The sequence below is a fragment of the Falco punctatus genome (genome assembly GCF_963210335.1).
Source record: "Falco punctatus genome assembly, chromosome: 1".
In the NCBI taxonomy this organism is placed as follows: Eukaryota; Metazoa; Chordata; class Aves; order Falconiformes; family Falconidae; genus Falco; species Falco punctatus.
In genome coordinates this window covers 39,887,844-39,912,011 of record NC_137580.1, presented here as the reverse complement: position 1 = coordinate 39,912,011, position 24,168 = coordinate 39,887,844, and the positions used below count along the sequence as shown (strand labels likewise).

Sequence of the window (24,168 nt, the reverse complement as noted above, 5' to 3'; positions counted from 1 at the left end):
CCTGTCAAACGTTTTGCCTTTAAAATCCTCTTCAGACCAAAGTGATTTAAAATATTCCCAGGTTGTCCTATTAGTTGTGTGATCTACAAACCAAAGGTTTGCTTTGAAAGAGTTTTGAGGCTCGTTATATTAAATCTCAGCAAGCCAATCATTAGGAATGAGGGTAAGCCAGGTTCTGGTGTATCGTGATGTTAACTGCTGCTGATTTCTAATGCCATGCTCAACATCTTGGCTAGGGAAATGCCACAATTTCTCCCTTGCAACGTAATAAAGCCTTTTAATTAAAAATTTGACACACCAAACAAATACTGAAGGATAGATACGCACACAGGTTAAACATGCACAGTGCATGCCTTGGGAGAAGGAGTGACATTCTGGTTACAGAACAATTATTTCTCAAATTTATTTTTAATTTGGGGGTGTGGGTTTTTGTGCTATGACAGAAACTGATGTTAGGGAAAGGATGCTTCCTTGGGCATTTGCTGCTTTGGTTGCCATGGACCTTTGGTTTTACCTGGTTTGGCCACTGTTACAGCTTTGGGACAGCCCTGAAAGCGATGGCTTTCCATGGCCAGTTCAGAAAAAGAAGACAATAACATCGCTGTCAGCATTGCTTTTCCCACTGCTTGCGTTGTCACACATCTCTGCCTTCGCAGCGCCGCTTGGGGTTTTATTTCTTGAAGCTACTATTGACTTCAGTAGGAGTCATGTTGCCAAATTGCACATTTTCTTTAGCAAACTCAACTTCCTTCAAAGAGCTAATAGCTTTTCGTTCGTAAGTCTTTTGGACATCTTCATCAGGACAGCTTGTTCTTTGATTTTATAGCCACTAAACAAAGCGCTTTATGATAGCTGAAGGGGACAATTGCAGGAACAACCACCCAGCAATCTGTTTCACACTTGCTTTAGTCTGCAATCTGCTGGTGTGCTTTAAATATTCGAAAACTCCTTGTGTTCTTTTACCCAAGTATGAGTTACGAACAAGTTTGTTTGCAAATGCTTAGTGCAGCTCCATTTGTGTGAATTCATCGCAGTTTTAGCTTTGTGACAGTATCTACAATCTGCTTTGAAATGCCCTTTTTTGCTTCCCCCCCCGCCTTCCTTTCTCCCCCCGCCCCCTTCCTTTTATGGCCATGAAATTGTATATTTTTAAAATGAACTGAGAGTCATAGAGGCTTATAGACATGCCCCCCCAGCTTGGTTGCACTAACTTCATCGTGCCTTCCTGCCACCTCGCCTGAGCCCCAGGCCTACAGAGAGTCTTCCAGTTTTCTGCACAAAAAAACCCAAACACCAAACCAAAAGCTGGCATGGCAAAGAAAAGACCACAGCAGGTTTACAAGTTCAAGAAAATGGTGATTTAATTATTTTGTCTGAATGAGTTGCATGGTGGGTAGCAGCATCTTCCTTTCGCCTGTGTGCTTTGTCCCTTCTGCTGTGCTGGACGAGGGCTATTTTGGGGCATGAGGCATTTTGTGGCATTTAGCACTTTTTCAGTGCTTTAAATGATCTGTTAGTGCTCAGAGCATCAAATTGCCTAGAATTAATGGAGAAATGGTGATGGCAGGTGGTGATGGTGGAAAGTAGAGAGGGCATTTCGTGGTGCCCCAATCTAGCTTAAAAATAGGGTATAACTGCTATTGCTGCAGCGAGGTAGTAATGCTAAACATGTAAAGCTGTGCACAACAAGTGGGTTTTTAGGCAGTTGCTGCATTTAAGGATAAGGCTGCTGGGTTTTTATACACTGTACAAAGTATATGCCTCTTCCCTTACTAAATACAGGCACCGAGTCACATCAGACCCATTGCTTCTGGGAATTAGGGTTATGACTTCTGCATCCAGTTACAGGTTGTGTAGGTTGCCATCAGTATTAGAGATTAGCTGCCAAAGCCAAAAAGAAGCGTGTCCACAGCTCAGCTAAAATTGAAATGCTGTTTCCAGCCCAGCTATATAAGAAGTGCCTTTTTTGTGTGTCAAAAAAAAGGGAGCTGCATCGTAATGCTTAAAAGTGCTTAAGAGTACAATAAAAAGATGTCTTGCGTTATGAAGGCTTGCAGAGATTTACCCTGGAAAAGGTTTTCTATTTTAATAAAACATATTGCAACAAGGACACGCTTGCTGTTTGATACATTTGCTGCATTCAGAAAGGAAGCAAACAATAAAAAACGATGATTATTCACTAGACGCCTGACAGCATTTTGCTAGTGCTTTTATAAAAAATAGCAAATTCTTCCTTACAATAGTTACAAACTGCTGCTAGTTTGATTTTAAAATGGTTCCCACAAATCCCTATGGAGTCCTGTCATGCCCCAGACAGGTGATGACAACCAACTAGGGTATCACAGCTTAAAAAGTAACTAACTTCTTTATGGAGGCTTAAGCAGATGCATCTTCCCTCACAAATGAGGCAGGCTAAGACTGTGCGTGTAGCTTTACTTGCAATAACCTGTTAAGTTGCAATAATGTGAATATTTACGATTATCTATCTGTACCCCTAAGCCTGTTAAAACACCAGGAGGCTATTTTTCCATAGCGATTGGTATCACTTCGTATTGGGTGAAACCTCCCAGATGCGTGGTTTTTTCATCTTTGTGTTGGAACAATATGATAATAATAATTTTCTGTTTATTAAATTAGCAACTACTCCGTGAGATGCAACAGATGGCAAGTCGCCCCTTCGCCTCCATCAACGTTGCCTTAGAAACAGATGAAGAGCCGCCAGATCTCATTGGGGGAAGCATAAAGGTGAGAGATGGTGCTTCAGGATGGTCCTCACCACAATTAATCATGAATGCTTGTTTTAAACTGTGGTTAAAACAATAATTCCAAATCCTCTATTTGTTATATACCTGCAAGAAACTGTAAGTCCAGGAGGACCAACGAATACCATTTTCATGTGCTTGTATCCCTGTAGGTATGCAATTACAACTTTTGGGCTGCATTAGATAAAAGTTACGCTATTTGTAGAGTGTGAGATTTTGTTTGCCTTGTTAGTTTTTATGCCTTGCAATAGAGAAGAATGCAGCTTTACACAGTAGAACATTTGGTTAGAAATAGCTATAGGTGCTGCAAATAGAAACTATTCTTCTGTGATAACTCAAAGGAAACAGAAATATAATCATGTTTGTGTACTGTAATAGTGTTAACCCATTTCTGATGGTAAATATGTTCAAATATACCTTGTGGTGCGCAAATAGGTGTGTGGAGGAAACATTGTCTTGTACCAGGCTGGCATGTTCTGAGACGCAATGCATTGTATTTTTAGGAAAAGTATTTTTTAGAAGAGACTAATGAGTTAAAAGATATTTTTGATGTGATGCTCTGACTAGCAGACTTGTATACAATGGGAAAAAATTAAGGGCTTGAGAACACTAATGATTTTTTTTTTCCAGTCTAAGGTAGCTCTCTCATTTAATTTATATAGACTTCAGTTTTTTGGAAGTCATGCACATTAGTCCAGGCACTAGGTTTCTCACTTTCTATTACTGTGGCAAGAGAGCAAGTTCTGCTTTTCAATAAAAAAATGTGTGTATTTTAATTATTGTAAAGCACATGAAAACAACCTGACCCAAGAACTTTTGTTTGCTGAGTAATAATATTTAAGTCTTGGCCTTAGTATTAGGAAATGCCACAATTAACGTTGACTTGTATAGGTTTAGCTTTCCTTTATTTATGTGTGAATATAGTCTTTCATGGCAAGTTGTAATACTTTTTCCACCTGATTGGTGTCCTGCACTGTGTTCTGGATGGACACTATATAGAAAAAGCTTTTCAACATGTTTTCTTAGTTTCATTATTTGTTCTGGTTATTTTACCATGTTCCTTCCAAGCATTTAGTCACAAGCTTGAATGATTCCTATGATCACCCCATATCTGAATGCTTCCTGAATGAATTACTACCTTTCTCTGAAGTGAGGGATTATTGTCCTTGTTTTGTAGAGATGAAGCTTGGAGCGTAGTGAAAATAAAGGAAAATTTGCAAAGGTACTCAGTAATTTGGGATAATTGACTGATGGGGCAGCTAAGCTGACCTGTCTCTGGGGCCTCTCCTTGGAGGCTCTGAGTGGTTCTGCTCCCTGCTGACTTTCATTTGACTCCAGATCAGTCAGTTTTTCTAAGTTTTTATCATTTCTCTACTTCTGTTAGAAGGATGGTAGGCACTGGAAGTCATTAGCCACTAATAGCTCACCAAGACTTTGAAATACATGCTTGTGAAATTGGATTGTCACTCAGCAAATTAGAATGAGCCTATTTTTCATTGCCTCATCGAAGGTGGCGTGGGATGTGTGTGGATGTTCCCGTCGGGCTGGAGGCAGGTTTGTGAGGCTGTTGCCTGGCTGCAGATGCTTTTGGGTTGCAGTCTGCCTGGTCTGGGGGCACTTCTCTGCCCCTCTTTGCATTTTTGAAAATGAGCTAACTAGAAGCACCTCTTCTGTAGGATCAGGCCAGACCAAAGCTGTCCCAAACTTTTTGATCTCTCTGACAAGTTTGTCTGCACTCAAGGACTGCAGAGAAGACAATAAACTTTGGATCTCTTACATTCTGATTAGTGTGTTATCCCTCCTCCTGTTCAGCTGGCAGTGCTTTTGCCTTTTTCATTTGGGCGTTGTTTGATTTCTCCTCCGCACTGTTCTGCTTCATATTTTCTTCTCAGTTTCTTCTTTGGTTATAGGAATCTTCTCTTTTGAAGTGATTCCACAGACAGGATTTCATCTTTCTCTCACTCGCAACTAAGCTTCTTTGCTTTCCCGTGCCTGCTGTCATCTTCCCTATCTCACTTGTCTGACCTCCTTGGGTTACTCAAGAACGGATGGAGAAGCCAGTTTGAAGCATAATAAATAAGACTGTGGACAGATGTCCTGGTTTAGACCCAGAAATTGTTACCAACTGCTAATTGCCCTCTGTGCCGATAACTCACAAATGTTTCTTAATCAACTTCAGGCATAAATGAGATGGTCCAATTCAGGCAAATGGTGCAAACCTTGTACCATAACCTGAAGCCAAGTAGGGAGCATGGACATGGACAGTTGTGCCAGCAGGCAGCTTCATCTGCTGGAAGATCTGGGTGCAGAATGAGGATGCTTTTCCATTACAAGGAAACTTACTAAATTTGGGGAGAGGTTATATAGGATTTTTTATCATCTTATAGAGTTTGGATGGGGAATATAAAAGTATGCACAAAAGTCTGGAGTGTTTCAGCAAAGTTGAAATCACATGGAGAAGAGACGAGGTTCAAGAAGCTCGTGGGTTGTGAGCAACTTGGGGAATGATGCTTCTGAGATTGTCTGGCCTGTTGGATGTCACATATAAATGAATTCAAATAGAAATGAGGAAGCAGTCTCTGTTTGTGGGGATCGGCTTCAGGTTTTCCCCTCATCCCTTTTGCACCTGCTTGGGGAAAAAAGCTCCTAGCAGGAGGGAGCTGCAGAAGGACAGGCTGGGACAATACAGAATTGTAGAACTGCATTTTTCTTTGTGTTTTGTAGTTCCTTAGTTATTAGCCAAGAAAGTGAAACATTGTGATGTTGTTGGACTGTAACCCATTCTCCAGTTACTCTGCCATTCACTGTGTCAAAATTTGAAAGCCTTCGTTTTAATGTAAGAAATCCAGACTTGCGTTATCATAAATGCATTGGTGTTTTTCCTTCCCCATGTGAATCAAAGCTTTTGGTTAATAATGAGTTTGAGGGGTTACAAAGGAGAAGTGGAAAATGGGACGTCTTGTCTGCAAGAGATTAATTTTCTTTTCCATTGTGCGTAGCCAGTTGGCACCCAGTGTCAAGCTAGTTCCATCCTAAGCTAATGCTTTCCAGCTGGACAGTATTAGAACCGTGTTTTCAATTAGTATTTTTCCTGGGGTACTTAGAAGTAATAGAAAGTGATTGACCTGCAGGGAAACTATTCATATTACAGTCTGCAGCTAGGCAACACGTAACTAGCTGCTTTGGTTTATTTCGCACTCAACAAATACCCACTCGATTGCAAATCTACCACAAAATTTGCTTAGTTATTACAAAATCTATTGGCTTTTCTCTGCAGCTTTTTTGTGCATTCAGAGGTGCTGTGTATTGCAGTTTTTTTCTAAGAGTATTTAACATCCCTGAGTATTTGGGACTCGTCCAAGTGTCTGAACTGGTATAGCTGTAACTCAGGCTTTTTTTAAGTCTTGTTATCTAATTAATCTTAAGTCCTGTAGTCCTCTGCAGCCATTTTTAGAAGAACCTTTCCTGCAAGAATTAGAAAAGTTTGTAATTGTGACATTGATTTCCAGCTGTCTTGAAGGTGGTAAAGGCATGAAGTTAACGCTTGTAAATTCTTGGGGAAAACACATGCACAGCATAGCAAGCAAATGCTTAGCTTGAGCAAAACACCTACAGGTTCAACAAGAAAATTGTTGCATTAGAAAAAAATCATCCTTAAGTTGGAAAAAAAATTGTCTTGGAAGCTTTTAGAGGATTTGAAAAACACTCTTGTAAAACAGAGCATTTGCCTGGTAGAGCAGGTTCGTAGAGCAACTTTTGCTGTGTTGTGTTTAGGGATCCAATGTGCGAAGCCAGCACTAAGAAGTGATTATCTTTGCATCTGTGATCGACAGGCTGTCGGTCAAAATCCTTGTGAAGTTCATTCTGTATCTTCATGCCGACGTGCACTTAATTCTGCTGTGTTAGGCTTCTGAGGGCAAAACAGCTTCGCTGCAAATCCTTAATCAGACGTCAGCTCACCAAGCTGGCTGATTCCTTAAAAATAGCAGAAAAAAATGATGGAAAATAGCATCTTACTTTAGTAATTAGTTCGCTTTGTTATGGAAGAAAGTTCTGTTGAGTGGTTTAAAGACTGCCAGAAGATCCCATCTGTTCAAGAAGTAAGTACAGACATGAAGTGGTGGGCTGACTGAGGAATGGGCAAGGGATACCACAGATTTATATTTTCAGTCTACATGTATTTTGCATCTGAGTGGTGCCCTTGTTAAATTCCTTTTACATTGTAATGAAGTTACAACCATCAGTAAGGAGTAGAAGAATGAGTAGTCCTGTGCTACAGGGCAGTGGGTTTGGGGAAGCTGCAGGGGTACCAGTGCAGCGAGGAGTGGTTTGAAATGAAACATTGTCCGGCTCCAGCAACTTCATCTTAATTTTTGCATGTACCCCTATGTTGGGCTGTTCCATTCAATGAGAGAAGTTCAATGAAGAACAACTAAGGGCCAAGGAATTGATGGGGTTTACATCTCTGATCCTATTCTGGTTATCAGCCTTGATGACTCACTTCCCCCCTTACTTCACATGTTACTGACCTGCTATTAGTCCCTCAAATTTGCTGGGGGACCAGCTTCTGTGACCCCCTTCCAGCCCACCTCATTTACAATGAACCAGATTAGCGTAAGCACAGTGAGCACGAAGTCTCCTACGTGCCACCGAGCTGAGACTGGGGGTCTTCATGCAAGCAGACAGTTTTGGAAGGATGGCAGGCTTGAGCTGTGATATATGAAAGTATTCTTAAATAGAAGTGGCCAGGCTATCATTATGCATTGGAGGGGGACAGAGCAGGTTAGGGTTTTTCAAGATATAAATAAGCTGAATATCCTCAGAAGGATAACGGCTGGAAGAAAAGGATGAAATTGAGAGTGGAAAACATAAACTGAATAATCTTAATCTGATGTGGTAGTTGCTGGGGATGGTTGACACGCAGCCTTCGAGGCCGGAAAGGCTGGTTTTGTTTCGCCTGACTTGTCTAAGGCAGGCTGCTCGGGCTTGTTAGCTTACCTTTTGAAATGCAAGGTAATTTCTAAAGTACTATTTCTGGGGTTTCTAGCATCTGCTGGTTCTAGGAGCTTTTCCTTGCATTAACGCTAAGGTGTTCAAAGCATGTCAATGTGTAGCTGTCTCCTTGTCTTTAGCAAAAGCACTTCCACTCATTAGACTCATTAGGTCAGTGCATGCAAGCGGGTGGCAGGAGCCCTCCCGTTGCATCAGAGTGACGAGGGACGCACGACAAGAACCGACATCCCAGCTTGTACTTCGTATTTGGTGTTAATTCTTCTTATGCTGGCCCACTTTCTAATTCACGGAGAAGTGGATGATCCCCTTTGAAGGAGCGCCGTGCTAGATGGAGTTGCCAGTGGTAAGATGGGAGTGTTAGCTGGGCAGCTGAGGTGTGTAAAACAGATTAGCTGCACTAGAATGGCATGTAGCCTGGCTGCAATCCGTACTGCCAAAACAACAACGGGAGTACCTGATAAAACCTTCACCTAATGAATTATTTCCAGTTAACTAGTGCCGGGTATCTTGTTTTGGTTTCTCTTGCAAAATTAGCGGGGGCAACTTTTGCTGCTTCCATAATATAATATGAAATATAAATACTTGGAAGGGAGCTATCATGAGATCAACAGGGACATCTGTTAAGCCTGCCTTGTATTTAGGGACTGTTTGGCTGATAATTGAGATTTAACTAGTTTTAGATTTGAAGACTGGAAATTTTTCAGCAGGATGGACCCTGATTTTAGCTGATAATGAGGAATTTGCTGGAGGGAGAGGAAGGAGCATGAAGCTTCCCACAGAAGAGGGTTTTTCTAAGCTCTTTTTTCCCTCTAGTGCAAACAAGTGTCTCTTCTGATTGAAGTACTAATAACACCAGCAGCTTCTCAAAAAACATTATTGGGGATCTATTTGCATTGCTTTATGCCAAGTAGTTGTTTTGTGTCTTGTGGTTGCAGTCTTCATTCGTCTGATTTCATTGGGGTTTTTTCCTTACACTTTTTAATGTGCAAAAACCAGCCAAGTGGTTGAAAAAAGCCAGAAAAATCTTGCCTCTTCACCCGTACAAAATCAAAATAAATATCCACTGTTGGCTGTATATATTTTGCCCAGATTTGCTACCCATGGCCTCGTCCATCCCGTCCCCTCCCCGGGGCATCAGCAGGGAATTGAAAAAGAAAGGCGAGTGTTGGCTTACATGAATGGCAATGCTCAAAGCTGTGACATGAGATTTTGTCATTTCAGGGTGACTGCTTTTGAAATACAAACTTGCCCAGTGAAATCCTTTCCTTCACCAAGAGCTCATGTCTGTGTTTTGCTGGATTAACAGTGTGCATTTTCAAAGAGAAAGCAGTTGTTAAATGCAGTGGGAGAAAACTCTTGTCCCCTGTGGAGGTCGGTTTGCTTATATGCTCCCATTTATTGGTAACTTAGGATGTTCAGACCTGTATTTTCAATTTCAGACTGTTAGCATTCATCTAAGGGTATGAAGATGATTTTTATTTAGCTCCTCACATGCAGGAACCCAAGTGTTGGGGCTGAGTTGCGAGCAATTCATTGCCCAGCCCCTGTGTTGCTTCCAAGGTAGAAATCGGGACAAGGTAAATGTAAATTTTTAATCTAGACTCATTTACTGCAAATTATTGCTGGAAATTCATTCATCTCTATCTTGGAGGACATACATATTACCCTGACAATTTGATTTTAAAAACTTAATACTCTATTTTTTTATAGAAAATTGCTTGTAACTTATTTTACAAATGTTCACTCAGCTTTTAATGGCACAATTTAAAAACTTGCAAATGGAATTTGACCCTTTTTCTACAGAGTGAAATCATATGAAGAAGTGGAATCAAATAATAAAGTTGAACTGTTTCAGTAATGTTCCTCTTCTCTTCCCCCACCATAAGACTTTTCCTTTATTTTAATTTCCTTACTGGAAATTGAAAACCATGTAAGAGTTATTTGATCAAACCACAGAAATATGCTTTCTTGTTAAGGAAAAAAAAATTCTCTACAGTATTTTTTTAAATAAATTCTGAAAAGCAATATGCTGGCAGTGTATTATAGAACCTAAATAAAATTGATGCTGTGTTTTTTAAATTACACAGAATATTTATTGTTCTAGCTATTAGTTTTATGTGACATATTATTAACCTTTTGAATTTGTCAGATATAAACAGCGTAAATAGAAATAATGAGATGAAATAAAAAAGAAATGTTTAGGTTGAACATCACGCAATTCAACTTGATTGCGGAAAGCATTTGGCTGTGAAATTGTCTCCCAAGGGAACTGGTGGTGCACTCCACACCTGGGTCACCTAGAAATAGCCTGGAAAAAGTCCTGGAAAATGCCTTGTTTGTGTAAAAAAAAAAAAAAAAAAAAAAAAAAATAATCCTGCTGGAGAAGCTGGACTAATTAGATGACCTAATAGGTCTCTTGCTGCATTTAACTTCCATAATTGTTCAAGCTTTACGCATATTAAGTACATATCAAAACTCATAAACAACTGAAATTGCTTGGCTTTTTAGTGCTGGTTTTAGCCAGTAAAGTCATCAGTGGAAAACAGCTGAGAACAGATTTTGCTGCCTCCAGGAACAATGCGGTTGTGTCACTGCTTAGTAAAATACCATTAACTTTATATTTGCATCCAGAAAGGCGTGGTCATTGTTTCCAAGTGCTGCCTAACACAAAGCATGTGAGAGCACTTCCCGGTTAAAAGCCAAATGCTGCAGTGCACCTTCCTGACAGCGCACACTGCCCAGCAAAGCGTGTTTCCATCCATGCACCAGGCTGAGAGGTCTTTGTTGTTTTTTCTGTCTCTGTTTGACATTTGTACTATCCTCATTGCTAGTTGTTGGGGTTTCTTCCCGCTGTTTTCCATTGATCGTAACTTTGCTGGTGTGGAGGAGCAGACAAAGTCCATTGCTGGAGAAAGATTCAGGCTATTTGTGGCCGGCCGGGCGAGGGAGGGGGCTCTGCCCCTCTGCCCCGCTCTGGTGAGACCCCCCTGCAGTGCTGCCTCCAGCTCGGGGGTCCTCAGCACAGGAGAGACGTGGAGCTGTTGGAGCGGGGCCAGAGGGGACCACGGGGATGGTCAGAGGCTGGAGCAGCTCTGCTGTGGGGACAGGCTGGGAGAGCTGGGGGGGTTCAGCCTGGAGAAGGGAAGGCTGTGGGGAGACCTTAGAGCACCTCCCAGTGCCTGAAGGGGGGTTCTAAGAAAGATGGGGACAAACTTTTTACTATAGCCTGTTGTGATAGGACAAGGGGTAAGGGTTTTAAACTGAAAGATACATTTAGATTAGGTATAAAGAAGATTTTTCTTACAATGAGAGTGGTGAGACACTGGCACAGGCTGCCCAGAGAGGTGGGAGATGCCCCATCCTGGAAACATTCAAGGCCAGGCTGGACGGGGCTGTGAGCAACCTGATCTGGTTGCAGATGTCCCTGCCCATGGCAGGGGGTTGGACTAGATGGCCTTTAAAGGTGCCTTCCAGCCCATACTATGAGTCTATGATCAGCTGCATGAAGTTGTCACTCCAGTGCACTCACAGTATTTCTGTGAGGACAAAGAGTAGCTGCAGGGCAGGGTGCCTGGCCGGTAGACCAGCTACAGTTGTCTGTTCATAGCACAGATAGAACCCAGGCAGCGCAGCATCCCCTTTGCTGACCACCGTCCTAGTTGCAGCCAGAAGGGAGATAGTCTCCTGGCTACACGTTTCTTTACTGCTGCCGTGGTGCAGGCATGCTCTGTGTTCTGTCAAAGGTACGGCTCCTTTCTGATGGGCTGTTGGATGACAGTTTGGCTCATACGCGGGTTGACCCAGTCCACTGAAGGTGAGATCTTCTTACCCCATGAGCTGTGGTCTTTGTGCACCCACTCCAGCAGCTGGGCTCCGCACTCCCCTCTGCCCCTCTCCAGGTGTAGGGCTCTGCTGTTCAGGCACAGATCAAAGCAGTCATCACGTGCCAAGCGTCTGAGGGATGCACCTTATTTGCATAGATTTGAATAATGTCTACTTTATTGTGCCATTAAGCCTTCAATAAAAAGGAATTGCCTCTATAATTCAACAGTGGGTTTATCAAAACACTGTAAATGGAAGTCTCTGGCAGAGGCTGGTTTTAACCATCTGATGAAAGGTGTTACAAAGTTTGGAGATCTGCGTATTCTATATTTATTTTTTTTTAGGGACCGTTAAAAGCCACCTGTCAAACTGAAGCACAAGCATTTATAATGACCTGATCTCTGGTTTCCAAGTCCACTCCTAACCTTCTTACAGAAAAGCAGCTTGGATCTGCATCAAGAGCATTCAGAAACCACGCGGGAGGCAGACATGCCGCAGAGGTGGGAAAGGAGAGGAGATACGAGCACTTCTTAGGTCTCCCCACAGAAGTTCAGCTTGACAAAGCCAACCAGCTTCTCCTTGGCTGCTTTGTGCCATGGCAGCACCTACATAGGTCATGTCTAAACACTAGCAGGCTCACAGCAAGATCAGCTGTGGGCAAGAGCTGGAATTAAGATAGTTGTTAAGTTGGCAGTCGAATTATTCCATGTGTTTTCCTCCCTGTCTGCAGAATACAGTCTGCTGGGTTGCTGTGTATCTCGCAGAGGGCACAGTATGCCCTTCACTCCCAGCTGACCCCTTGCTTGCATCAAATTCATCATTCCCGTCACTTGGCATGTGAGTCATTTCATCAGGCTGCGCTTTGTCTCTTGGCCTGGCGAGCACACACTTGGAGATGAGATGCAGTGTGAGTCACAGTTCAAAAAGCAGGTGCCTGAACTGGTGCTGTCAAAAATAAATTTGCAGGACTTGATTCTTTATGCTGGTTTTTGCTGTTATTAACTGCAGCTTGTCTCAGGAAAATGGCTGGTCTTGATGGACAATAAACCATTTTTTCCTCTTTTAGATTTGAGATTGAGATTAGCTGCAGCAAGATGATCTCGTGCTTAATTCCTTCCAAATTAGTTTGCAACTGCCTGACAGATTTTGGATGCATCAGTATAGAAAATACACTTCCTTGCTTTGCATGGTTAATAGAAACAAAGTTCCCCCTGCGGTAACATATTACCAATTTTTTACTAATACTTAGCTTTTCAGAGCAGGTTGGCAAGGGAAGGAAGGAGGCTCAGAGGTATTTCCTCTTCCCCCAACTATCTGTAGTATATCAAACAGACTAAAAAATACTGCAGCATGAGGGTCAGACTCATCCCTGTGAAACACTGAATTTTAGGTATCGGCATGGCCGGAGTCTGCTGCTGCTCATTAGGGGACAGCGCTGGCTGCCTGTCTGGGGCTTTTTCAGTGCCAGTGACACCTGTGTAGGAGCTGCTTATAGTTCAGAGTGGGATCAGGAGAGCAAAGAGGAGGAAGGGGTGTGTGACTTTGAGAAACAAAATAAAAAACCCATGGAAAGGGAAAGATCATGCCCACAGGGACTCGTCATGGGAGTTCCTGCTGTATGCTTGGGGTTTGTCAGTTGGAAGGGGCAGAGGAGGAGAAAGGGTCCTGCTTGGGGCCAAGAGATGAGCTAAATTATCCTCAAAAGTCCCTTCAGCTCTGTGACTGAGAATTGTATAATGAATAACTTCTATCCTTTACCATTTTATGATGTGCAGGAGAATCAGAGTGGTTTTGATACCATTCCAGGGGCCTGAAACACCTCTCGGGTCACCTGTGGTCTAGAGCAGCAGCCAAGGTGCAGAGAGGGACTGCTGGGAGAGCTGGAGAAAGGATTGTTCCTTCAGAGAAGGAATTCAGAGTGTTGCTCTTTCAGATGAGCCAAATGAAGGCCGAGATGTATAATAAGGTAAAGCCCAGGGAGAGGGTTAAGGCACAAAAAAACATCAGATGGATGAATAAATTCAGTTGGGAAAGAATTGAGGTTAAAAGAAAGTTTCTGGTGTTGGAGCGGTGAGATCTGGGAGCAGGGAGCCTCTGGAGAGGTCACACAGAGGTTATGGCACAGGCTGAAAGTGTAAATACTTTTAAAGCAGAGCATTGCACTTTTATGTGCAGCCACCTGCATTAGTGAAGGGCTGGATTCAGTGACCGTGAGAAGTATTTTCCAGCCTCCTGTTTCTACATATTGGCTGGAGGATGATGAGTGTGCTTCTGAGCATCCCCATGACATTACAAAGCATGTTGGAGTAGAGTTGCACTGAACAATTTATGCTGGGGAAGGAACAGAGCTGCAGAAGCATTTGGATTAGAATCAGAGAATGGTTTGGGTTGGAAGGGACCTTTGAAGGCCATCTAGTCCAACCCCCTGCCATGGACAGGGGCATCTGCAACCAGATCAGGTTGCTCAGAGCCCCATCCAACCTGACATTGAATGTTTCCAGAGGTGGGATGCCTACCACCTCTCTGGGCAACCTGTGCCAGGGTTTCACAACCCTCGTTATAAAATATTTCTTCCTTAAATCTAGTCTGAATCTGCCCTCCTTTAGTTGAAAACCCTTACCCCTTGTCCTATCACAACAGGCCCTGCTAAAATGTTTGTCCCCATCTTTTATAGAACCCCCTTTCAGGCGCTGGGAGGCTCCTCTAAGATTTCCCCGCAGCCTTTTCCTCTGCAGGCTGAACCTCCCCAACTCTCCCAGCCTGTCTTCCTATGAGATGTGCCTCAGCCCTCTGATCATCTTCATGGCCATTAATTCAGTAGGTGTTAAAAGCAAATACGTTAAAAAGATATTAGAAACGATAATCCCTTCTTGGCTTGTTCAGTTGCTCCTTCATCCTTCTCTTCCCCCCGCTACTCCTTCTCTCCTTGGTCTTTGCCACTCACTCTGCTCAACACCGTGGATGAGTGTGAGTGCTTCTGTAACACCCAAGCACCGTGCTCCAGCCTCTGGGATTCACCAGGACTGTACTGTTAACAGCAGAATAAGTAAGGTACTTGGCTGTCTCCAAGAAGAAATAAACTTTGTGCTTGGTGCATGCTCCCACTCACAAGGCAGAAGTCCGTGGGCTGTATTTCTGCAGTTGCCTTTTTTGTGCTCTCTCCATTACCTCTGGTAATTGAGTTGCCTGTGGGATATAGCACCAGGGTATGCTTGGTTGCTTTGTGGGAAAAGCATTATTTTGAGTTTGATCCCTTTTTTGGGGGTGGGGAGAAAATGAAGAAATCTGCAGTCATAAAGCAGGCAGACGGCAGCTTACGTTGTTACAGAATACGTATTTATCTACCTTGCACAGACTAACAAATTGTTGTTGCAATCATTACAGTAAATATGAGATATGAAAACAGTTTTAAGTTTCATTTTGCTTGCTGTCACCTCTTTTTTTCTTTCTTATTGAGCAGCAGTAATTTTATAGCATTGTTTGACTCCTGTTCGTGTTTTTTCAGTCTTGCATTGTATTGAGTTTCTGGTGAACATTTAAGCACAGTAGTACAATTTTATGCCTAATGGAAAAAGCAATAATTATTTCATTAATACCAGGGTTGAATGTGTCCATTACTAAGCAAGAAATCAGAAAGCATGGAGTGTATCAGGTAAAACAGTGTTTCTCAGCATTTTTTGCTTATGTGGATCAAAAGAAGGGACTCTCCTGTACCTGTACTCGTGGGTGTAGACTTGTATCCTCATCCCACTGTTGTGCCATCCCACAGTAACGCTGACCGCAATTTACTGTGTATGTGATCAGGGCCTGGCTCAGGTGAGAACATATTTTAATTTCTGGGCTCTGCTGTCACATTTTGTCTTTCTAATGGCATGTTGAAATTAGCTGTTGATCATTCAAATAAAATCTTTACAAGAGTACAGTGGGAGGGTGATGTTCAAAGACACTGAGGGTCAGCAAGGGATCTAGTCTCCTGCTCCTCTAGGTGGGAGAAAGCTAGCTGCCCATTATATCTTCGTAGTTATCAATTCACATTTTATCTGCAAACTTTATTTCACATCCATGTTTGTAGTGTAAGTGTGAAATATTTGTATTCAAAGTAAACAGGCTTCAGTAAAGCATGATAAGAGGAGTCCGTCTTAGGATACGACAGGTCACTGAAACGGAGAGCCAGGATCACAAACGGGTCCTCTGCTCTACTGAGTCCTCTGCTTTTCAGTTTAAAACTGGACATTACAATCCAGTAGACAGTTCCAAAGCACTTCCAGCTCCCAGAGCAACCACCTACCCAGGAGCATAGTCCAGAGTGGTCCAGAAGACCACTGGAAAATGAGCATGACCTCTTGGGAAAGAACAGAAATGAAAGACTACATTGGGGGAACAGAGCCTAAAGCAAACACCAATAAAATGGAGAGTTGTTTGAGGTAAATGTTCTTTATCATGTTAATGTATACGGTCCTGTGGAGGTGTTCCGTGGAGTTAAACCCTGGAAATAGAAGTTGAATGGCCAAATTGCAGTAGTCAGACGTGCTGACAGGTTCAAAGGAAAAAAAAAAACGAACCTCAGTCCTGTTGTTTAGCATAAGCTGCTCCTTTGTTACTGAATTTAGGGAGAAATACAAACCTTGTGCAGTGCTTGACTTTTTAATACCTAGTTTTTTATGAAGTAAATGTGTTTTTTGTGATGACTAGGGTTTTGATTATTACTGACGTTGGGTTTAGCTTTGCTAGCTACGTACTGGAAATTTGCCAAGTGTAGAAACATGGTTCATGCCCTGAAGCTTGTACAATCTGAAAAAGACGACGCTGGGGGAAGAGGGAGGCTGTAACACACTGTATAACATTTGTTTTCTTCTCTTCCTTCCCTTGCTGCAGACTGTACCAAAGCCAATAGCGCTGGAGCCCTGCTTTGGAAACAAAGCAGCTGTTCTCTCTGTATTTGTGAGGTTGCCTCGAGGACTTGGGGGTATACCACCACCAGGACAGTCAGGTGAGGAGTCTCGTTGCCTCTTCTGGCTTGCTATTAACTCTGTGCTTGTTCCCCAGCTTTACAGATTCACCTTACAGTCTCAGACTTGATCCCGCAGTAATTGCTGTACCCACACCCCAGCTGAGGATGTGCTCGGGTTATTTTAAGTTAGCTTGGGCCCTCCTAGCTTCCCACCTGAGGCTGGATTCAATTTCTTAGGTCACTTGATGGATGAACATTTGATATTTGGATTACACTTCAGTTTATGGCTGGGGAAGAAGGGGATCTGGTACAGAGAGTTTTCCAGTAGTTACTTACAAAAGTAACTTATCTCCTAGCCTATTCCCCTTCATTCCCAGCTCCATTTGTAGAGAGACATCAAGTCCTTTCAGAGCATCCATGCCCTCCTCTTAGCAGCTCTGGACAAATAAGTTTTTTCCAGCCAGCTTAAGGTTTCCTTCTTCTCGTTCCCTTCACACTTCAACACGGTGTCAAGGCACCGAGACCTCATCTCCTGGGCAGTTTGTGATTTAACAGGGGTTTCTCCAGTGCCCAGTGAGCATGGTGAAGAGAGGATTTTAGAATATTAGCTGGGTTTGAGATGGGATGGTTTGGTTACAAGCTGCGTTGAGCTAAATACCAGATGGGCCAGTGGTGGTTTGTCTGGGGATCCGCTGCAAGGAGGTTGCAGAGGTGGTGGATGCCCAGGTGGTGCAGGGAAACCTCTGTGCACATGTGTTTTCAGGGTTTGTTCTAGCACATCTGCTGGTGCAGCAAAAGACACCCTCCTTCAATGTTACAGGTTTCACATCCGTTAATACCCACGCTTCTTATTGCCAGCTTTTTCTGCTGCAGTTGCTTTCAATAAAACATGCAGTATTTAAAAGCTTATTTCAGAATAGCCGCTAGAGTTTAATCTCTTAAGCCAAAATGCTTTTTTAGTTTTCTTTTTTTTTTTTTTTTTTAAGTAGAACTCGGAAAATGATATTCATTTTGTGGCTTGGAGGGTTTTTCTCAGCCGTGGCAGAAGGATTTGTTTCTGTGACTGTTTTGTTTTGTTGCCTCAGGTCTTGCAGTGGCCAGTGCACTGGTGGACATTTCACAACAGATGCCAATTGCCTACAAAGAGAAATCGGGTGCAATACGAAATCGGAAACAGCAGCCCCCTGCACAGCCAGGAACCTGTATTTGATGCATGGACATCAGAAACTGTATACGGTTTTAAACAAAACAGAAAAGTAATACCTAGGAGGAGGAGGAGAAAGATTTCCAAGTTGTGTCACAAGAGACTAGAAGCACTCAGAAAAACACAGCTTCCTTGAACCCAACTTTTTCTCCCATCTACGTGATAGTTGGCTTTATTTGACAACTGCTCCACTTAAGTTTTACTGACACGTGGCTTCCGATTGCTCCTTTGTTTTCTTCAAGTTTAAAGTAAAATAATTTTATTGCAGGTCCAGTAACATCCGATCGTCACCATTCATGGTCAGTGTAAATAGAACAGTAGTCCAATATGAATGACACTCAGGTTTATACATGGAAAGTGCTTTGTAGTTCATGTATTTATCAAACTGTACAAAAAGAAAAAGATGCAGTGTTTACAGGTGTCAGCTCTCAACACATAAACACTACTATTAATCTTCAAAGCATCTTCATCCTTTGTTTTCATTTAATATTCTATTCCCTCATTATTTCAGTGAGACTCTCTTCCAGATACAGCATTTTTGTAGTCATCATGGTCCAGAACATCAGGAATGCAAAAGCTGGGATGGTTTAAAGGTTGATGTCGCGTGTTGCTCAGACCGCATGCAATACCTGGAGAAGCTGAATGTGGCTTTTGAAGGACTCAGTGTTTACATAGTCTTAAACTGCTTGGAGTACACCACACACAAGTGCCTAGACTTGAACAGATCTAGGGAGTGAGGAGACTGCTGCACACATTGCTTTTTAACATAATTGTATTCCTTTTAAATATACATATACACACACGTATATATAGTCACCCAAGGCAGTCTGTGTTCTTTGTAATATATCATGTGCAGTCAGGGGAAAATGGCATTTTCCTGACCAACAAACTACTCAACCAGATGGAAATATCTGGAGGGAAAGTAAAGTTTCAGTATCTCATCAGAAAACTCCTGGTTTCACCAGCGCTTTTAATAGAAGCATTTTGTGTTCCAGGTCAGATACGTTATATTTCTTCTGATTTTTCTCTTCTCATTTGGCCCCTTTCTCTCCCCCTTCCCTCCTGCCATTCTTCTGGATGAGAGCTGAGCTGTGCTGGGGCTCAGAGGCATCACTCCTCAGCAGCAGGATTTGCTCCATCTCCTTACAGGGTATAAAAAGCAACACTTCAGGTGCCAGATCATTTGAGGATGAAGTAAAAAAAGAACTTTAAATAAAAAGCAAGCAGGGCAGCTTTGTTTGGCCACAGGTTTGAGTTCTACGTGATCAGTTACTGGTATTTCCTATTGGGGTTGAACTCTCATAGGGGTTGAAGAAGGTGGCTTGTTGGTGAAAGGAAGGGACGTGGGAACAGCAGAGAGAAGGCTCGGCTTTTGGAGGATGTATCAAACCATCTAAAGTGCTCTGATTAGTTGGGGTTATGTTTTGAGGTTCAAGGTTGAACTTAGCCCATCAGTCCATGCATGCTGGTGCCCCGTGTCTCCCGTGGTTCTGGACTGTGGTGCGGCGCTGGCGCCATGCGAAGTTGTGGTATTGAAGCTGGTAGGAAGGTGTTCCATGAAGGTGCCAAATGAAGCGTGTAATTGTTGCCTAATCCCAGTCAGCACGGGTTCATTCAGGTCACTGAGTCACTGGTTTCCGATGAGGACGTCTAGTGCTCATGAAATGGGGAAGTACCAGATCAAGGGGAGTGAAGGAAAGTGCTCTTGACTCATCTGGCCAGGTAGCACCCTTCGCCAAAACGAAACCCAAGTAACTGCATCTGGTTTTGTGCGTGTTTTGGTGATCGATCACATATCAGCCACTCATTTTGGTTGTGTTGGGTTTTTTTGTTTGGTTTTTTTTTTTTCTTTTTTAACCATGTATTTTGAAGAAGCTTTTCAGAGCATGGTGGGATCGCAATAAAGATGTGCATTGCTGTACATGTCCAGAGAGCAGTGATGGGGGACAGCCTGCCGGTTTAAAGACCGTGGTGGATTATAATGCTGATTTAATGTGTCATTTAACAAGTACAACAGGACTGCAGAAAAAATACTGTGGAAAACAATGCATTTTTGAGAGATATATATATATATACACACACATATGTGTGTGTGTGTGTATATATATATATGAAAAATGCATCTGTTTCTGAACTAGAAGTTTAAATGCCCTCTGGGGAAAAGAAATTATGGGAGGGAAAGGGGTGAGCTTTGTCTTTTAGAAGTGGGTTAGGCAATTTAAGTTTTAACTGATGCACAGATTACCTCAGACAGATTCATCTCCTGAAAATACTTTCTAACTTCCTGTGTGTATAGGGCTAACCTAAACTAGAGAAATAATACTGGACTAAGATCCCTCCCCCGTTATTACTTTACATGTTTTCAGTCATGGTGCACATCCTCAGTGTTGAGAGATGTCATCATCTTGCTTCTCCAACACTTCTTTGGGAGGAGAACTGCCAGCCCAGTTTGAGAAGGCTCTTGTGCTTAAGTCTCCATATTCAGGACAGCACTTAAGCAGGTGCTTAAAGTTGTTGCTTAGGTTTTCCTGAACAGAAACAGCTTTCAGAACAGTAGGCCTGGAGGGGTGATACATTTTTACATTAACAAAAAGGCATAAATGTGTTTTTTGGGGTTGTTTTTTTCCTGGCCCCAGAGAGCTGAGTTGTCTGGTCTCAAAAGCTTACTTCGGAGTGTGCCCACAGGTGTAGCCACAAAGTTAGGTGTCGGGTATTGGAAAGACAAACAAAAATTATCAAATTGTGAGGTTTAGCAGAACCAAAAAAATGTAAATAGAGGAACAAGACTTATTTATATAAATAAAATGAAACAGCTCCTTTAGGATGTAGCTCTGCTCTGCATCTTATCTCCATACTGATGAGGGAAAAAGAGAAGTCTCATACATATCTCTGCTGCAAACAGTTTCATCCCAACGGAAAGGTAAAATAGAGATGAAGGTGGGAATGGATGGGGGAAAGAAGAGTTGCCGTGATTTATCACCAGGCCAATATCAGCAGTGAAGGATTTGGGGGTTTATTTCTTTTGGAGCTGGGGGGGAGGGGGGGAAAAGAGCGACCTTATTTCATGGGAGAATCTGTAAATAAATTAAAAATAACACACTGATTTTGCACTTGTACATAAACTATACAGTAGCGTGCAGAACATTGAAAGATTTAAAGTGTATATAAACCAGAAAAAATATTGAATGTATTTTTGATGCATTTTAAATGATGTATGAGTTTTGTCTTAATAACTTCTTCATATGATGAGTATTAGATAACTTTCCAGAGCTTTAAAGAAACATCAAATTATATTCGTGATATCTTGCAATATAAAGCAGGGAGGCATAACTTGACTTTTATGTATTCAAATGCATTTCACTTAAATGTATAAGCAACGTAAAATACGGCTCTTCCATTTGAAAGGGGAAAAAACCCAATGCTTGAAGACAAGTAATAAACGTACTTAACGTAGTCATTACCTGGAGGATTAAGTCAGCAGTTTAAGCCTCTACTATTAAGATTGTGCCAGTGATTTCCATTCAAAATCACTATTTTCAAGCGTTCATAACAGTCTGAAATTCAGTGTTCAAGGTCTCAACCCTCAGAACATTTTTATTCTTTGAGAGTAGCTTTTAAAAAAAAAGAGTTAATACAAAGTCAGAAATGTTTTAGCCCTTTTATTCTGGAAAACAATGGTGCCATTGGATCTCCAGATAACATACTTCTTTTTCTTTCACTGTTTTCCGCTTTTTTTTAACCCAGCATTTTCACTGGACTGTTGTAGCGTGAGTGACAGGAGACCCTGCCGTGGTATGGGTCAGTATGTTGGATGCAAGAAGATTTGTGCAACAACTTTTGAGTTACTGCCACTCTCCCTGGGCTTAAAATGCACTGTATTTAAATTGCCAAAATAAAGCTATACATGATGGGGTAATGCCTGTGATTAGCATAAAGTCGTAGCGTATAATGTACCAAAATTCGATGATATGGTACCATAAAAGCATGACAGCCTCTGTTGGCAGATGCACACTTCCTTAGGGGTAGTTTGTATACTAAATATTGCTCAGAAACATCACTTTCTCTGCAGTAAATGCTTACCAAAATACGTAGTCACTGGGTTTATAGTATGGTTTTAAAATGGCAGCTCAGCTTGCTTGTCCCTAAATAAGCTGAAATGAGGTTTTGATGAAAGACCCTCACTCGAGAGGCTGAAATAAAACTTTAGGCGTTTCCCATAACCTGCTGAAAGTCCAGTGCCACAAAAACAAGGCTGATTCTCCCACCTTAACTGCTCCCCATGTTAGAAGCTGCCTTTTCTTTTCTGTGAGACCCTGAGTTAGGGACAGAGCAGCAGCTGCATCTCTGAGCCCGTAAAACCCCTCTCCCTGCAAACGGGGATTTGCTGGCACTGAGCTTGCGAGAAAGCCACGAGTGGACCCTGCGTGCCGGGAGCGACTTTTAAACTCATCCATCCAACTCACAGTAAGCTGCCGATGTCTCCTCTTTTCCTCTTTTCTTTTTATCTTTGTTTGGGAATACTGTAGGGGAAGGGGAGGGAGGGGGGTGGGTTTTCAGATCCTCCGGGGCTGAGCTGCAAGGGCAGGTTGGGAGAGGGAGTTGTGTGGGATTGCAGTGGGAAGGTGCATGCGCGAGCGCTGGGGTTTGGGAGCAAAAGGGTAGGTGTGTGTTTCTCCGTTTTGGACGTGGTGGTGGCAGTTTGAGTCAAATTCATGCAGATTCTGTTGATAGCTGCTTAAATTAGAGCTGAGTTTCCCATGCTAGGAATACTACAATGAGGTGTATATGCTGTTTTTTTCTGCTTCTGCGTCAGGGCAGGTTTTGTTCAGTCTGTTATTTAGTACTAACACTACACAGAGACTATTTTTGTGCGTCTTCCAGGTACTATAGGTCTTTAGACATTTCCTCTACATCTATCATTGATTCTACAAACCTCACCAGAAGAAAGAAGAAAAAAAAAATAATTGTGGAGGAGTGTAACATATGTCAGTCCATTATTTTATTTTTTTTTTAAAAAAAAAAAAAGCAAAAAGAACATAAAAAGAGAGTTTTATATTACTCTGAAATTTGTGCACAAAAAGTGTTCTTTACGCTAAGATCCTTGGATTAATTGTACTCTGGGTTTGTTTTTTTTCTTCTGTAATTATTTACGATTATCTGTGTTCAGACTTGAGCTTAGTTTGTTAATATGTATAATTTAGCATTTATTGCATTCATATGTAAATACAAGCAAGTATTGTAAACTATTTCATTGCTGGGGATTGTGGGTGTTATACATACATACATTTAGGACTGCAGTTTTTGGTATAATTTTTTGTATTGTAAAATAACAGCTAATTTAAAGCAGGAACGAGAAAATTATTGGGAGGTCTGTGCATTTTAAATACAAATGTGAAGTACATGTACATAAACAAAAGTAAATAATGCAAATCTTTCCTCTGAAATAAAAAGTAGATGATCTGGTTAAAATGTCTCTCCCCACACACACACTTTTTCAGCCTTTTTTCCCCCTCTTTCTTAAAATAGGGGGAAGAAATAACTCGCAATGTTTTTAAAGACTCCGGGCTGGGCTGAGGGTGAGTTTCTGCCACAGTGCTGGTGGGTCTCAAGGTGTTTGTGTCTCCCTGTGTCCACCCTGTGCCAGGTGCTGAATTTATGAGGAGGGAAGGAGGGATGAGCTCTCCACAAAGCCCGGGGGTGGCCGCTGTGTCTGCACACTGCCTTGCAATCCCCCTGACCCCTCCCCTCACCCCCATCTTCCCTAAGGTGCCTTAGGGAAGCGCTTGGTCCCTGATCTCCACAGCTGTTTCTGAAGGGTGGTGGAAGGGAGGAGCATCTTAGAGGTCTCCAAGTCTTCAGCATGGAGATAAAGGGGCTTATCCTCCGTGCAGGTCATCTGGAATGGTCAGGGCTGAAGAGGGTATTGATTTGCTCCAACCTCCTCAGCACTGGGGTCATCAACCATGACAGAACTGGTCCTTCTCTGGTTTGGCAACTCTACTGCTGTCCCAAAGCTCAGGGCTTCTGCATTTGGGGTTTAAATACACCCAAGAGCAGTAAGAGATCTCAGCCCCGTCCCTTTCTTACTCTTCATTTTCCCACTAAACTGCTCATTCCTTTGAATCCAAAGAGGAAAATATCTGACATCCCTGGAGACTCTTTTCACCAAAGAATTTCACTAATGATTTTGCAACCTTATCAAATGTTGGTGCCAGCTGGTGTTGCAATGCACACAAAAGTGAGGAGAGCGAAGTCAGAGGTGACCTCTCATCTCCCACCCCTTGGAAGCCCGCGTGCAGCATGCCACAGCATCCAGAAATGGACTCCTGCCGAGACGCAATCCGTTGTTCTCCATTTATTTTTATGTCGCTCTTCAGCTTTGAAATTAAGCACTGCTGAGATGAAGCAGAGTTGAA

General features: G+C 42.4%; 1 protein-coding gene across 1 annotated transcript in view; it reads left to right on the top strand.

Annotated features, from left to right (window-relative positions):
• The window catches only part of ATRN (attractin), a 156,628-nt gene extending 133,868 nt beyond the window's left edge, over positions 1-22,760 (top strand). The window contains exons 27-29 of the mRNA XM_080396418.1: positions 2,638-2,745; positions 16,473-16,587; positions 17,634-22,760. Of these exons, the coding sequence (XP_080252544.1) occupies positions 2,638-2,745; positions 16,473-16,587; positions 17,634-17,758 (348 nt within the window). The 3' untranslated portion in view covers positions 17,759-22,760. The remainder of the gene's footprint in view (positions 1-2,637; positions 2,746-16,472; positions 16,588-17,633) is intronic.
• Positions 22,761-24,168: the final 1,408 nt, after the last annotated feature.